The sequence below is a fragment of the Anolis sagrei genome, chromosome 4 (assembly GCF_037176765.1).
Source record: "Anolis sagrei isolate rAnoSag1 chromosome 4, rAnoSag1.mat, whole genome shotgun sequence".
NCBI classification, from domain to species: domain Eukaryota; kingdom Metazoa; phylum Chordata; class Lepidosauria; order Squamata; family Dactyloidae; genus Anolis; species Anolis sagrei.
This window is the reverse complement of record NC_090024.1, coordinates 140,416,309-140,433,835: the sequence shown is the minus strand read 5'-3', so window position 1 is coordinate 140,433,835 and position 17,527 is coordinate 140,416,309. Positions and strand designations below refer to the sequence as shown.

Below are 17,527 nucleotides of genomic sequence, written 5' to 3'. Positions count from 1 at the left end.
AGAATTCCATAGCATTGTACAATGGCAGTTAAAGTGTTATAAAACTGCATTATGTCTCCAGTGTAAATAAACACATTCATTATGCTTTCTTGATTCAGAATAATGCTAACTTTCTCTCCATTTCCTCAAATTGCATTTGAAATCAAAAATTTGAGGTCTTCCATGGACTCATGCATACCAAGGGACGCCTAGTGAATTTCGCTAACTGTAAATATTCTGAGACAGAAATCAAGAACTCACCAGCATGAAGGCAAATGACAGAATCTTTATTCCATCTGGAGAAGGGACATTTGTATGGCAATGGATGCTTACAGTGTACAAGCATAAAGCCCAAGGAAAAAGCAGGCATCTTTATACATAAGAATGTCAATGCATTAACATGCTATGGTTCAAAATTCCCTCCCATTCCCGACTGGCTAGCACCAGAAAGCTGGCCGGCATTTCCCAGGCATCTGATTGGTTGAGAGGTGGGCCTTAGCGGGTGTGCACACTGATTGGTGGAGGAGGTCATGATGTGGCTGGGGATTCCCTCCCAGCTGGATAGGGAAGCCTGGGGGCCTCCAATTAGCCAATGGATGTGGTTCCTAGGGCGGGGAACTCCTGGGTGTGGAAATGGAATGCATGAAACAATGAAGGCCTGGATAGGTGAATGATCAGATTATGCCAATACTGGGTCTAGGGACAATGAATATTGGGTCCCCAGACATGCCAGGAAGACAAAGAAAAGGTCCAGACAATGTCTATTGAAGATGACTGTGTTGTCAAAGTATCTTCCTGGGTCTTTGTTCAGAGGGCTGCTTGGATCCCCCAAAGGGATGGTCTTTTGCTGGGTGTCAGGGAAGATTTTTGTCCAACAGATTATTGTACTGGTTATGCTTTCCACCCAAGGCAAAGGAGAATTCCTGGCATGATTTGAGATTGCTCAAGAGGTTAAAAGAGGTAATCTTGGTCTGCCTTGTTTAAAGTATTTCATATCAACAATACAGCAATAAAATTAAGCAATACAGTAAAGAAATAAAAAAAATAGGGATAGGGACCAATAGAGGTTCCATCACATGCTTGTAGTTAGAAATAAGGGAGAAGTGGGGGGTCTATCTTGGATGCATATAGGTTCCTTGTGTTTTATGGTTTTTATTGTTTTTACTGTTTTATATGGTCTATATTATATGTTAATGTTTTTAATTATAGTTTATGTTGTTGCTGGCATTGATTGCTGATTGTAAACTGCCTCGAGTCACCTTTGGTTTGAGAGGGGCGGTATATGAATATGGTAAATAAATAAATAAATATTCCCTTTTATTTCTTTTATATCTCTGCGCAGATACTGAGGTTCAGAGGAGGAAAGAAAAGAAAGGATACATAGTATAGGGTTGGAGGGGAAAGTGTTGGTGAAGTTCCCAAAATAGAGATACATTGTAGCATCAGAGGAATTACCATATATACTTGAATATAAGCCAAGATTTCAGCCCTTTTGGGGGCTGAAAAGCCCCTCTCAGCTTATATTTGAGTGAAGCAGTAGGGGCTCTGCTGCCGCCACTGCTGTTACCGAGTCTTCTGCTGCTCGACCTTCACAGCCTCCTCCTCCACTGCCAAAAGGAGAAACGGAGCTGTGCGTCTTCTTCCTTGCTTGTCTTGCTGCATGCAGGCCTCCGTTTCTCCTTTTCTTGCTGCACGTGCAGCCTCTCTACTCTCTGTACAGCAACCCAGCTTGGATTTTGAGTGGAGAGTACTGTTCTCCCCAATAATAGAAAACTGGGGACTGAAGAAAAGTTTTATTGAGAAGCAAAATTCTTACTTGTATGGCAATGTTGTTTCATACCTCCAACCCCCATGGCTACATTCCTGAGCTAATCTGAAATATCTGAACAGCTGTCTGGGTGTGTTTGTTTGTTTGTTTGTTTGTTGGGGGGGGGATTATTGTGATCTATCCCTGTTGTCATAGATACTATATATTTTTTCTTCCAGATGATGTAAGTAGTCCCCGAAAGGCCAGTGTCAGACAATTAATATGAAAACCAAATAACTTCCTGCTGCTCTGACTTCCCCACTTCCAGTATCTTTCAATATCTTTGTGGTATGCATATGCATGATAGTTTGGGACAAGAATAATGCTGTATTTATTTCCCTTACTTGTAAAGTCAATGTGATGTCATCAATGTGGTCGGAGTGTCAGACTTGGACATGAGGGCTCACATCCTTTATCAGCCATGGAAACCCATTAGCTGATCTTGGGCAAATCACACTCTCTCAGCCTCAGAGAAAAGTAATGGCAAACATCCTTTGATCTTGCCAAGAAAAAGAAAAAAGTGAATTGAGTTTCCAGTTGTTTTTGTTTTGATTTTACCGGTCTTGGATTTTAATCAAGGCTCTTTCTTGAAATATTCTGGTGTCCCCTATCCCCCCTTTTGTGTTCTTCCTTCTCAGCAATGTAGTGACCTCTAGATTGTGTAATGTTTCAAAAACTGGTTTTCACCCATTTCCACAAAACCGTCATAATCACCATAATCACTATCCTCATAATCCAGGACCTATAGTTTTTAGCAATATTGTACAAGTTAAATATTAGGATTGTTTTCTTCTGGTGCAAACATTCTTCTTTTCCACACTACATATCTTCTGAATCTATGTCTCAGAAAAACCTGCATCTACTAATGCTGGTCATCTTAGCTTAGTTCTAAAATAATACAGATTGCCAAGCAGAGATAAATTTCCTTTTAGGCAATACTGGTTTAATTTAAACTGATCTGAGAAGTAGGAATGAAAGTTCAAATTAATGTTGGGAGTTCCCAAGAAATGCCATGTGCATCTCTAAAATACAATTGATTTATACAGAAACAAAATTTGGAATTTCCAGAAAAATTTTGGTTGACTAGATTGGATGTTGCTCTCGTTGTTCCAACAGAAAAAAGTGCTACACTAATCCACAAAGGAAAACAAATAAACAGTAGTGTAACATAAACTCACAAAAAGGGTGAATAGTACGCATGTCTTCCAAATCTAATGTTACTGAATGCAATACAATTACATCAAGGCATTTTCACTGCACTATCAGGAAAAGGGCAACAGGATTACAGGCAGTCTGCCCAAACTGTTTTGTTACAAACACAGACAAAAGAAGCAGACAACTTTTCTGTATTGTTGTGCAACATCTTAATGGGATCTATGACTCTTTCCAGCTTTTTACATTGAGTCACAGCTGCCATGTCCTGATAGCTCCAAAAATAGTCCTAGCTCAGTAGGCCCTTAGAAGGCTTGCATGCATGGATTGACTAATTTTTCCTGCTTCTTATAATGGCAATCAAGAAAGAAGCAGATCAGATTTAATAAAGTTTTTGACCACCTTAGCATGATCTTTCTGTGATCTAGGAGTACTACATCTATTGCAGTAGTTATAGTAACAGGTTTATCCCCCAAAAGCTACCCTCTTGGACTTACAGGACTTGATTCTGGAGTAATTCACTCCTTTCCATCCACTTCCCTCTCCTGGGTGGATCAATAATAGACATAAATTTGCAAAATAATCCAATGATAGTTTATTAAATTTCCTGCCATAACCAGAGCCAATTAGCAATGAAGAATAGAGATCTTGACCTATCCAGGAGTGGATCCTAGCCAATACTGCTTTGGACTAATAAAAAGTCAGTGCAGCAACCTACCTTTGTTTTTAATAGCTGCCAAAGTGCTATAAATAAACTCGTATGTTCGCAATTGCAGTATGTCAGTCTTTGGAGTGCAGGCTCTGCTGACATCCCTTTTAGCCAAAGAGAATAACTGATTTTACCTTCAACCCTTCTGTGTCTCGTCTGACCTTCTGGAAGCTTGACACTCTGGGTCATGAACCCGTGATTTTAGTGGACCTGGATTCACACAACAAACTGACCCATGAGGACCACATGAATTTCATAAAGTTTCATAGGCAAAGAATATCCAAAGGTGATTTTGCCAGTTCTTTCCTTCAAAATATAGCCTACAGCACTTGGTATTCATTGATGATTTCCCATCCAAGTACTCACCAGGGCTGTGTGCCAGCTTCCAAAAATCCTTGAATGTAATATTGAAGGAAAAGGTATCTGCACTCACACAAGGTCAATATACAAGTGTGCTGCACTGAGATTACCTAGATGTGCAAGGAATATTGCTTACACACACCTCACTGCAACTTTGCCTCCTGCTCTGGAAAAATTCCTGTGGCACCATTGCCATTGGGCCAATAGTCTGTTGGACAGAGAAGGGAAAAATAAAGGGCTTAAGATAAACCCATCTCCTCTCCTCTATTCTTCTGTCTTCTCTTATTTCCACTATTCTTCTGTTTTGGGCTTAGGGCCACACATGTTATTCTGGCAGCAGGATCAGAAAAATAATGTATTTGATTTTGTTCACGGATTCAAGGTATACTTTGCCCTTCCTTGGAAATTCTCAGGATGGAGTGTCATACATAGCACATATAGGCCTCCATTTCTTCAAATGTTGGATATATAAGGCCCTGGCCCTGCCATCAGACAGGGGAAGGCAGTTATCTTAGGCCATTGATATGGATGGTGTATGAGGAAAGGTAAAGAGCAACAGTGACGGGCTGAAAGAGAAAGCTTATGGACCCATTGTCCTATCTTGAGGCGGGTTGCTGGGGATGATGTGACTTAGATTTTGCAGTAGCTGTGTAGTTTTAATGCATTCTAATATTTTAAAGTTTAATGGTTTAGTGACACACAGGGTTTGTATATGTGTGTGTGTGTGTGTGGTGTGTGTGTATGCATTTACATTGTTTTAATTTGCATTCTGTCTTGTTTATTGATAACCACCTTGAGTCCCTCTATTGAGAGAAGGGTAGGATAAAAACAAAGCAAATGAAACGACAGTTTCTGAAGTAGGAGGGAAAGTACAGCCTTTCCATGTAGCAAAATGAGTTGGACCAACTCTTAGGTGGATTTTCCCCAGCTGGATCTGAGTTAGACCACAAAGTACCCCTGTAATAAGCCCTTAATCTACAACTAATCATAACCCTTCATCATTCCCATCAATTTTTGTAACACTTGATATATAGGAGACTATACCTTAAACACATTAGATGTAATTTACATTGTAGGCATTTCCTGTGATTGAAAAGAACTGAACAAGCTAGAGCAGATAAGCTGTTAAGACGAAACAAATGATTGTGACAGGATATCCCAGCAGGATGTTAAATGCAGAATACAATGTCACAGTGAAGACATTTTGGTAACATAGCATTTTCTGGCTCCTTAAGATAAACCAAAGGTTCAATTCATCAGGAAGTTCTACCTTGCCAACCCCACTGACATGAAAAAGAACTGTGTTGTAAGAATGCTTCTACAGTTATGCTTGTCTTTGTCTTTTAAAGCTTTTAGAAACCTTTTCAAAATCAGCCTTCATCAATCTCAGTCCAGTTCTCAAGATGTTTTAGATTACAGTGCCTGAATCAGTAAGAAGAATGGAATCTGTAGTCCAACACATATATAATGGGAAGCTTCTATGAACTGATTCACCACATACCATGTGGGAACTGTTGAAACGACTGTTGGTGTGTGCAGAGTATATAAGGTTTTGGTATACAAACATCTAAATAGAATTACACAAACAAATAATTTCCAAGAATTAAAGCACATATGCTATAGAAGAAAATAATCCTAGGCTGATAAAGTTTTTCTTTGTTTTCTGTAATCTGAAAAAGTGTAACACTGCATCATCATATTAGGAAAATATTACAAATTGCTTACTGTGTAAACAAGGGCTGGCAGCCAGTTCAGTCATTATGATGTTGTAAGCCCCAGTAATGACATCCCAACTGTATGAATACACTTTCAAAGTCATTGCACCACTGCAGTAACTAGTATTCCATAAAAGTCTAGCTTTTATGCCCTGTGTTTTTACCCTAACAGGAGAATTTCTGAGGTGCCAGAGCAGGCATGGGCAAACTTCGGCCCTCTGGATATTTTGGATTTCAACTCCCACAATTCCTAACAGCCTACTGGAGGAGGCGGAAGGCAGCTAATAGTGGTTTAGGAGAAATGTTAGATGAACAAAACCGTTTGGCAGACTAAAATCTGACATATACTGAAGTACTTTATGGTGTCAATACTGTTACTATAATCATACATTTTATAACATGCACACATCATTGAGTGGTGCCATGCACTGACCATTCACAAAGAAAGACAATTTTTAGACAAAGACACTCATCCTAATAGTTGGACATCGATCTTTGCTATGGTACTACTGTGCCTGGGACTGCATGTCTATTACTGTCAAAAAATCAACCCCCTCCCTTATTAAAGAATGAATTAAAAACTATATATATATCCAATAACAAGTTCCCTATGTGCATTTAATCCAATGCAAGCTCTGCTGCTGTGAAAGCTGAATGATTATATATATATAAGACAGTACAACGTTCACAGTTGCAAAAGTTTTATGGCTCCCAATTCTTTTCCAACATCACCTGGGATCCAGAGATCCTGAAGACTGATTTAGTTATCTTAATCCTGCCAGACCCCTCGGGTGTCTGCAGAGATGGCCCTAGGTAATTTTCAATGGTAAGCAAACAGTATTTTGGCGCCCCCCGCCCACAACCAATCGCTGATATATATTTTCTGTTCGTCATGGGAGTTCTGTGTGCCATATTTGGTTCAATTCCATCATTGGTGGAATTCAGAATGCTCTTTGATTGTAGGTGAACTATACATCCCAGTAACTACAACTCGCATATGTCAAGGTCTATTTCCCCCCAAGAGCGCCTCAAGAGCGTCCCTGGGCAAAATCAACTATACTGCAAATGCTTACTTTGCATAATGGGTTGAGCCGCCCCTGGGTGTATGTTGGGTGGCACAAGGGAATTGTTTCTGGGACAATGAGATAAACCCTAGCTCCCTTCACCCAAAAGGGGCCAACCCAGTGATCCACTGGGTCTTCCCTCATGTATAAATACCAGGTATGATTTATTGGGAATGAAGCTACAAGAGAGGAAGGACCCATGAATGCATTGGATACTAGACAGAACAGTAATAATTGTATAAACGTATGTATGTATGCTTGTTTGTATGTACTTGTGAAACTGTGGAGGTTTGCTAGTCCTGCTCCCCACTGGGAAAAAATCCTTTCAGGATAATGAAGCAAACAGGAAAATATATTGCCTTGGAATGTAATTAAAATCTAACTCCAGGGAACATCCATATGTGTTACAAGATATCAAATGTAAACTGTGCCTCAATTGGATTTCTATTGTTCTATATACATTTTTATTCAACCACTGTATATGCGTAAGCCATTGTGCTTTTTGCGGACTGTCATAATCTTATCACAGACTCTTTTGCATAGTCTCAAACCATATGACTCAGCCTAACCTTTGTGGCACTCTAAACAACTCCAGCTTCAAAAGGACAATTGGGAATCCTCCATTCTTTCCGCCACGGTGAAGCTCCATCCATATCTTATATCAGAGCGAGTCCCCTAACCAATGACAACCTGGATCCTAGCCTGGATACTTTTGAGTCAATCAATCAGGGGAGGGAGTAGGTCTTTTGAATGGCTGTCAATGGGGATAAATCATATTGCACTACACTGCATGTTGTTGCTGTTGTTGTTGTTGTTGTTGTTATTATTATTTTATTTCTTACCCACCTCTCCCTATGGCTCTAGGTGGGTTACAACACAATTAAAAAATATGAACATTGCAAAAAATCAACACACACACACACATATATATATCTATGATCCACCTTGAAACTGCATTTCTATAAAATACATATTAAAATACACAAAACATCAAACAAAGGGCATGGGTTTAAGATTCATAGTTAAAAACTGGATAGGCCTGCTGGAAAAGATGTGTCTTTAGATGGTTTTAAAATTCTGATGGTTGATGTAGCTGTCGGAGTTCTATTGGCAGGTAATTCCAGGATGTCTGATTCTTTTGAGTGGAGACTCTTTGGATCTCATCACATTGATAAGCCCCAGTGTGGTGATTCACCAGCCCCCATAGCAAATCTATGGGGCAGCAGGACAATCCCAGAGCCCGGCTTCACCCGTAGTCATACTTCCCCATCACACATGGGGAAGCGTCACAATGCGGTTTTCCCTCGCACTGCCTCTGTTGTTACCAATGGAACATGGGAAGTTTCCCATGTTCTGGGTGAACGTTGTTGGACACTTGTGCCACAGTTGGTTGATGGAGTCCCGCCAGAAGTGAACATGCATCATGTGATGGATGACATGGGCCTCCATCAATCAGCTGTGCTGCAAGCATGCTACAACACTTGCAGCCATGTGATGAAGTTGTATATCTGACATCCTCTCAGGCCTGAGAGATTTAAATAAACCTCTGTTGTCACCTTTACACCTGGTTTGCTTTTGTGATCTAATTGCCAAGGTAGCTCCAATGTGCTGCGTAACAGAACGACTCACCTTCAGCGGAAAGCTGATTTTGGATACACTATCTGTGTGTTGAGACTTTAAGATACATATCTTGTTAGACTGCAACTCCCATCAGCTCAACCATCTATCTCAATTTGAGAACAATTGCTTTTCAAATTGCAAGTCCAAATGATCAGGCTAGATGGGGAAATCTGGGAGCTGTAGTTCAAAAAAGCAACTTCCCAAGCTCTTGATGTAAGATGACAGGAACTGTAATTCGTAAACATTTAGAGGGCTACAATTTGCCCTGATTTGCCTGCAGGGTGCTGAAAGATCAACAGCACATACTTGTAAGATATCTTTTCTATACTCAAGATTATATGCTATGAAGCATTTAAACCTGATGAAGAATTACCTTGGAGTACGTTGTTTCAAAGACTTGAGTTTACCATTTGGCTGTAAATGACTGTTTGGCATCATCAGCAGTATCACCACTTAGAACTTTTAAAATAGTTTGGAAGAAGTGACTGTCATTTAGTGCAGGCCCAGAGCATTTTGCTGTTTGAACAAAGAGATGATTGCCCAACTTATATGGCTCAGTGCTCTTGAAAGTCTTTCTGAACTCTGTCCCTTTCTACCACTATCTAAATCAGATTGCGTCACCCCTCTGTATGTCAGGACAACTGAAGGCCAAACAAAAATGCTTATTTTCTTGTGTCTGGAGAACTGGGGGTTGATTTATTAGTTTGGTGCAGTCCTGATTCTTCTCTTCCCTGCAATGTATGGGGAAATGTCAATGTAATCCCTTTTCCATCTCCTTCCTGTCAAAAACTTGACCTTTCATCCCTAATTAATGCCATCATCTTCCAATGGCACAAATGGGAACTTTTCCACTAATGGTAAGAGAAGGCCCCTTCACTCCAGTAACTAGTGTGAAATATTATGTTCATTATTACACTTCTGAAGAACAGGCAAAAAAGTGACTGATCTAGTTTGGTTCCTATTTTTAAAATATATTTTAAAAGTTCATTTATTACAGATACAAGAGCACAAAAGAGAGGAATGAAATGGAAAAGAGAGAAAAATGAGGGGAAGAGATTAATATAATTCTTAAGACAAGATTAGGCATATATATATTAATGGAAATTGACAATAAGTCCTTCTTCAAAAAATCTGGTTAAAGCTTATGTTGATAAAATGATCACAGATTCAGTATTAAGATCTGTCATTACTGTATGAAGTATAATGATTAAGACAGAGGTAATTTATTTATTTGGTAGATTGATTGATATTCTGTCTGCCACAAATGAAAGACCCAAAGCTTATGAATTGAAACAACCAAATCAGGTAAGTCTTGCATAAGACAATAAAGTATGTAGAACCTTCTACAGGCCATTTGAATCATGCATCCAGAGATTGCTCTTTCCTTTACTAGCCTCCACTTTAATTGTGATTTTCATTTTGGTGGCTAAATGTACATGTCTTCTTATTTTTAACCTAGGATAAGGTAGCTAGTATGCTAGGCTTGTCTCCCTTTCCCTGTGTTTTTCTGTTTGTACATGCTCAGTAAGGAATTCTAGAAGCAAATGCTTTTTACCTTGGCTGTCATATACACAGCCACAGTAGACCCAGAAAGAGCTGGGTTCCATTACATATTTTTTCAGCTTTGTTGTTGTTGTTCATTCGTTCAGTCGTCTCCGACTCTTCGTGACCTCATGGACCAGCCCACGCCAGAGCTCCCTGTCGGCCGTCACCACCCCCAGCTCCTTCAAGGTCAGTCCAGTCACTTCAAGGATGCCATCCATCCATCTTGCCCTTGGTTGGCCCCTCTTCCTTTTACCTTCCACTTTCCCCAGCATAATTGTCTTCTCTAGGCTTAAGTTGGGCAAAATCTGAACTTGGAAGAGTTTATTGCAGATGCATTGCAACCATGTGGTTTTGGAAGTCTGTATTTTTCCAGACTTCTTTCATTATCTTCCCAGTGCATGGCAAATAGAGCTGTCTTCCAGCATTTCACTGCTCTGCATCTGCTGCCCGAGATGGCTGGCTCACTTAGCCCTTCCTGTAGACTGGGGACAGCAGAGAATGCTACTGGAGACATGGAAGATTTCCACCAAGAAAAACATGGGATAGAGATAGTTTCAGAAATAAAATGCATTGATATGTACGTATTTACAAAAAGGAAATATGTCATTGGCTGCTCTACTTATCTACACACCAATCCCCCTGCTCTCCTTTTAAAGCAGTGGCTCCCAACCTTTTTTGACCAGGGACCATTTGACCAGGGAACACTCTCCAACATTAGTATCAAAAGGGTTATGAATCAGTTTTTGGTCAACTTTAGATTTGGTTTGGTTATTTAAGGTGCTGATTCAGAAAACTGCATTGGATAGCCCAGATCAGCTCTAGTTTCTGATACAGAACGTATGTCACCCACAGAAAACCATATTTAATAAGCCTCAGCACTATAAGAAGGTTTCGCAAGACCAGTCACTCTCATTGCAATGGTGTAGTAATGGTGAGGCCGCAGACCATATTTTAGTTCTTGTAAACCACTGGTGTTCCGTGGACCACAGGATTGTACTGTATTGTATTTTATTTCTTTGTTCCCTTTTGCTCCCATTTTCCCCTTCCAGCTAAGCCTCTGGCACACATTTCCCTTAGTGAGCTTTTTTTTTTTGTCGTGTCAGGAGCGACTTGAGAAACTGCAAGTTGTGTCTGGTGTGAGAGAATTGACCGTCTGCAAGGACGTTGCCCAGGGGACGCCTGGATGATTTGATGTTTTTATCATCCTTGTGGGAGGCTTCTCTCATGTCCCTGTATGAGAAGCCGGAGCTGATAGAGGGAGCTCATCCGCCTCTCCCCCGATTCGAACCTGCGACCTGTCAGTCTTCAGTCCTGCCAGCACAGGGGTTTAACCCACTGCACCACCGGGGGCTCCTTCCTTAGTGAGCTGTTTACTTAAGTCTCTAGGTACTACTCCTTTTAACTGCTAATCTACCATTCTTCTATGCATTTAATTCTGATCTCAGCATAAGGTGGTATGGCTACATCACCACAATTTGAGTTGGTCTATCAATAGTCAGAAAAACCCCAGGTTCTGTACAATTATATCCCCAGTTAGGATACATATCAAACTACACAACATACATCTCTACTCTAATTGCATATAAGTATAAACTAAAAGAATGTACATATAAACTGGGTTTAAAAGTGGATTTCTTGCTTCTTTTTTAGTTTCTCAAAAAGTTAGTATTTTTCTTCCTCCTTATATCCAATACATTGTTTACTTCTTGCTTATTTTAACATAAACAAATAAGTAACAATTTATAATTCCAAACCTCCACATAAAATCTTTCACTTTCCCTCAGACATATATTGATAAAAAGCTTTCCATTCTTCTAAATGTGTCCAATGACTTATCCCACAGAGCTCTGGGGAAATTTCTGTGTAACCATGATCAGCTAGAAAATATTCACAAGATTGACCAATGAGTATAAGACAATGTCTTACCATGATAGCTTACAGAATGAACGTATTATTAAATATTCATGTTTGGGGCCTGCTTTCATTGCAAATGAAAAAGATTAATCTCTGGACATATTACAGACAACTGAGGCCAGAAACCTACTGTCCTAACTCAGAGCTCCATTTCCAAAATTTTGTATTGCTAAATAAATCAAAACTTGTTGGACCCTCATCCCAGCAAAAATGCAAGCCTGACAGCTTTTACTGGATCAGGGCATTAAACTGTGTACTAACTGGTTCACAACCCTTTGAAAACTTGGCTCGGTTATTAAAGCTTAAACATTCCCATGACCCAGTTTCTATTTCAGAGTTTCTGCATCTATTTAAAGATATAAAATAGTGAAGGAGCTATGCTATGTTTTCTCTTCCAGAAAAAAATGCAGAATCGTGAGACTATTTATCTCCAGATCACATGGTGGTGATAGTTTCTGGTTTTTTTTTAATTATTGTGCCTGTTTGAAAAATGGATGGCCCTATTTGGATTTTTAAAAGGCAAATGATGCTTTACTACTTTAAAAATGGGAAGGGAAGGCGCATTCCACTGAGATTCTCACATGAAGGTTAAAAATAAGAAATCTGAAAGAGTATAAAAGAAGGATGTTTGGAATAATGAGAGGATAAACCAAACTGGATATCTAGGACTACAGTTAACAATACAAGCTTTCTCAGGAAACTTAAGTCTCCGGTGACAAATAAGAGTCACAACAAGACAGGATACACATGGACCCAACCGCTGAGCAGAAGGGATATGGGAGGCAAACAGACTGTGATCCATTGTCTTAACATGTGTTTTTAAAAGCTTTCTTATTATTCAACCTCAGCTTGCAATGCAGAGATCACTAAGTTCAGCGCTCCTTTGCTCTGCCAAGATGGAGAATCGCCTTCAGATCTTCTGGCCAGTGCTACTTCTTGTGGCTCTGATCATCCAACCCAGTGAAGAGACAGAGGTCTTGTGTACTGGGACAGCTTGCTACACACTGGACTTAGGAAAGCACTCATGGATAAATGCTCAGCAAATGTGCAAAAACAATGGGGGAAATCTGATGACCCTGAAGAGCCAAGAGGAGGCTTTAATTGTCCGGCAGCTACTGAACAAGACACCCCAGGAGGGAGCTGGCACAGATGTGGAGGTAAGAGTGTGGATTGGGCTCCACCGAGAGAAGGGCAAATGCTATCAGCAACATCAGCCCCTGAAGGGCTTCGTCTGGGTGACAGGAGGCATGGAAACCAATTACTCTAACTGGGGACGAGAGCCCCGGGGAACATGCACAACAAATAGGTGTGTCACCATTCAAGGGACTTTCTCCTCATCTCAAGAACTATCTTGGGCAGATGGTCCATGCAGTCAGGCAACCAAGGGCTACTTGTGCAAGTTCAGCTTCCAGGGCATGTGCCGGCCACTTGTATTGGCAGGGCCAGGTGTTGCCAGATACACCACTCCTTTTGGCGTGACTACAGCTTCCCTTGCAGCAGTGCCTTTTGGCTCCAATGCTAAAGTGGAGTGTGGACCTGAGGGAAAAGAGATTACTACCTCCTACCTCATGTGCATGCCCCAGCCAAACAGCAATATCTCTGAATGGAGTAGCCCCGGACCATTTTGTGCTTCACCTGCTTATGGCTGTAGCTACAGCAATGGGGGCTGTGAGCATGACTGCCTAGACCAGGGTGGGGGCTTGTTTGAATGCTCTTGCCACTCTGGATACCAACTTGGTGGGGATCATCTTTCTTGCATTCCTGTGGACTATTGCATCTCCAGTCCATGTCAGGGGAAGTGCTTGCCGTACCCTGGTGGCTTCACATGTCAGTGCTCTGAGGGCTATATGTTGGCCGAAGACGGGTTGAGTTGTCTGGATGTGGATGAATGCAGAGCTACCCTTGGGCCCTGTGAACAGATCTGTGTGAACACAATAGGCAGCTTCATATGCCGCTGCCACCAAGGCTATAAGCTTACTGAACCTAATGGCCAAACATGCCAGGACATTGATGAGTGTGCTACACTCACACCATGTGACCAAGTTTGTTTAAACACACCAGGCTCCTTCCTTTGCTCTTGTCAGACTGGCTATGAGTTGGAGGGGGTCAATAGTTCTTCTTGTCTAGATGTTGATGAGTGCCAGGAAGAGCTTTGTGAGCACATGTGCATCAACCAGCCAGGAAGTTACCAGTGCTCTTGCAGGCCAGGCTGGATTCTGGCACCCAATGAGATCTCTTGCTATCCAGATACAGCTACTTCTTTCCCACCTACCCAGAAACAGGAATTGGTGAGTCCAGAAAACATTATTCCTGCTTCAGAGACATGGGCCCCACTTTCTACTTCCTCTGTTCATGTTGAAGAAGAAAGAATTATTGTATCCCAGCAATCTACTCTCCAGCCAAATGTGTTCAGCAGTCCATTAGATGCTAAAAATGTTGTCAGAGATGGCTACACAGACAATAGTAGTGGCAACTCCAAGCAACTTCTATATTACAGCTTGGGTGGGGTGGCTGTCTTGCTACTGTTGGCTCTTATTCTAGTTGGGGTGGTATACAAGAAAATGAAAGCCAAAGAAGCCAAGAAAAAATCTACAAATGCTGCTGATAACTATTCTTGGGTACCAGATCAGCGGGAGACTAGGGCACAGAGCAACGAATACATGTAATTGACACTGTATTTTTGTTGTAGCCATGGCAATCAGCAGAGGACAAAGAAAATATATATGAAAACTGGAGATAGGAAAAGAATGAACTTGCCAAGAACATTTTCATATGGCACTCACTAAAGACAATACCTCTGATTCATTGTGCCACCTAAACACTGAGGGTGATGAAAGAAAAGGGACTTTAAGATTAAACAGAGAAAGGTCTGCATTTTATGGACATTTCATTTTGCATAGTCTCAAATATTGAATTTTGAGGTGGATGGGTGGCTTTCTCCATGTATTTTCTTATTTCAGAAAACATTAATGAAGAAAAAGGGAATAACTGTAAAATCTTATTTGATTGTTGGAAGCTATCTGAAGCATCCACAAAAGATCAAGTAGAAGAAGGGATCAGTTTTGTCTATGCATCAGGTGGGAATTTTTAAAGCAGTGCATGCATATTTCTTTATATACACCAGGGGTGGAAATCATATGATCCTCCAGATGTTGTTAGATTAGCATTCCCAGCATTTCTTACTAGGCCTAATGGGAGTTGCAGTCTAACAACAAGGACATGATTCTCACCAATGGTGTATGTCCTTCACTTTCTTCACTTTGAAATAAAAATAAAGCATTTTTTTTTCAAAAAGTTGCAAAATTATGTCAAAGATTGGAAGAAGAAAGCATATGGGTGAAATGGATGCAAACCAAAAGGTACCTGCTGCAGGCAGGTTCTTTGTGTTCATGAAGAACGGCTTTAAACACATTCAGAGGTGGCAGAGCCCTCTCAGACTACCCCACAAAATCCATATTTGTGTAACCCATCATTAAACTGCTTTAAAAAACTGTTTTTCAAAAAAAAAAAAAACAAGTTTGGATGCCATTAAGCAGATTTAAATTGGGAGTTATAGGTCATTTTACCTATGATTTTTTTTTGTCATGTCAGGAGCGACTTGAGAAACTGCAAGTCACTTCTGGTGTGAGAGAATTGGCTGTCTGTAAGAATGTTGCCCAGGAGACGCCCGGATGATTTGATGCTTTTATCAGCCTTGTGGGAGGCTTCTTTCATGTCCCTGCATGAGGAGCTGGAGCTGATAGAGGGAGCTCATCCGCCTCTTCCCCGGATTCGAACCTGCGACCTGTCCGTCTTCAGTCCTGCCGGCACAGGGGTTTAACCCACTGTGCCACCGGGGGCTCCTATGACTTGATTTTATTAAATAGACTTCTTGGGGAATTTCTTAGGGCCCTTCCACACAGCCATATAACCCAGAACATCAAGGCAGATAATCCACAATATCTGCTTTGAAGTGGATTATCTAAGTCCACATTGTCATATAATCCACTTCAATGTAGATTTTATACAACTGTGTGGATGGGGCTTTAGTTATACTTGTAGATGTTATATCTGTAGTAGGCCTACATGACATTTCAGTTTTCCATATAAATATCAGGATGCACAGATGTGAGTGAAGAGTGTAAGATGTAGGGATCATAAAATGATAGAATCAATTGTGGCTCCTTCCACGCAGCTGTATAAATCTTTATAATCTAATGTTTTATTATGGAAATAAGTACATATGATACTGGGGCTTTATACTGAAATGGCACTTGGCAGGTGCTTTCTCAGATTTTCCTCTGGAATAATCTTCCTCAGCCACTGCAGAGCTCTTTCTGTATAGTATAAACAATTTAACTCTCCAAGTAGGCATTTTCTCAAGTGAATATTTATATAATGAGATTAGATTTACTCGTTTTAAATTTACATTTCAAACAACAGTGTGCAGGACCCTCCAAAGTTAAACATCTTGATAGTCAATAGGTTTCAACAACAGAGAACTAAGTACATGTTTAATCCTTTATTTAATATCAGTTAAAATTGCTTTATTATAACCTGTACCACATGTCCCAAATTGTTGCAGGTGTGCATAACTACAGTAAAGTTTGTTATAATCTGCCAGCTACATCCTGTTGTTTAGTAAGTACAGAAAAACATTTTCCTCCCGGTTTTCCTCTCTGGTGGACTTGTTATAAGTTCAAGGAAGCAGTGATGAAAATGTAGAATTCCAGCTGCCTGAATGTTTTAAGCAGGTGTCATCATATGCTTTTTGTATAATTACCAAGAAGAGAGGTAAGAACTGAACAATATGGGTGCCTTTCAGAAACTATAAATGAATACACTTCCAGTTATGGTTTAAATACACATCTTGTTAAACATGTGGTTGTCACATACAAATAAAGAGAGAACATACATATGTAATTTGTTGAAAATGTAGGACATATAGCAGAAACTTATGGGAATTCACTGATTTGGAACACATTATCTGACCAGGTGGACCTGAAGATCTGTTGTTCCTGAATGGAATTATGGGATTTATAACCCAACACATCTGGAGTAGTATTTGGATGTGAGTAGTGGATATTTGTATTCTAGCAAAAAAAAAAATAGATCATGTAAGTCTAAAGTCTATCTTTCCTAGTAGTAGATAAGATATACATTAAGTTAAATGGACTAAATTAGGCTAAATATTCTGTAGATATTCTATAATACTAGTGAGTTGCAGAAACTATGTATCAACTGCAAGCCATAAAATATGAAGGAGTCAAGTACTCATTGCTCCCAATTAGTGAAGGAGAAAATTGAGCAGATGAAATGTTATCAAACTGTATTACTTCTACAATACAGATGCACCTTATTTTATAAAAAGCCCACCAACACAAACTATCTTTGAATATTCCTTGACTAAAAAATGGTGAGATTGCCTTAAGTTAACAGACAACTTGAAGATGAATGCATACACATGGGTATATCCTGCCGGTTCTGTCAAAGATTCTCAAAGACCTAGCAAAGATGTATTATTTGTATGATGTTGTAAAACAGATTGAAATGTTCAAATAATTTTTATATATAAATCAATTTGAAAAGTATTACTGTCACACAAACAATACAAACAAAATGAAGCTTGAGTGAAGTGGAAACAGAATCGTTAAAAAGCAGAAGCAAAGAGATTGGACACAGA

General features: G+C 40.1%; 1 protein-coding gene across 1 annotated transcript; it reads left to right on the top strand.

Annotated features, from left to right (window-relative positions):
• The first annotated feature begins 12,482 nt into the window (after window positions 1-12,482).
• CD93 (CD93 molecule) lies at window positions 12,483-15,368 on the top strand. Its single transcript, XM_067467758.1, has one exon. It carries the CDS (start codon window positions 12,720-12,722, stop codon window positions 14,529-14,531), a length of 1,812 nt encoding a protein of 603 aa, XP_067323859.1. The 5' UTR covers window positions 12,483-12,719; the 3' UTR covers window positions 14,532-15,368.
• Window positions 15,369-17,527: the final 2,159 nt, after the last annotated feature.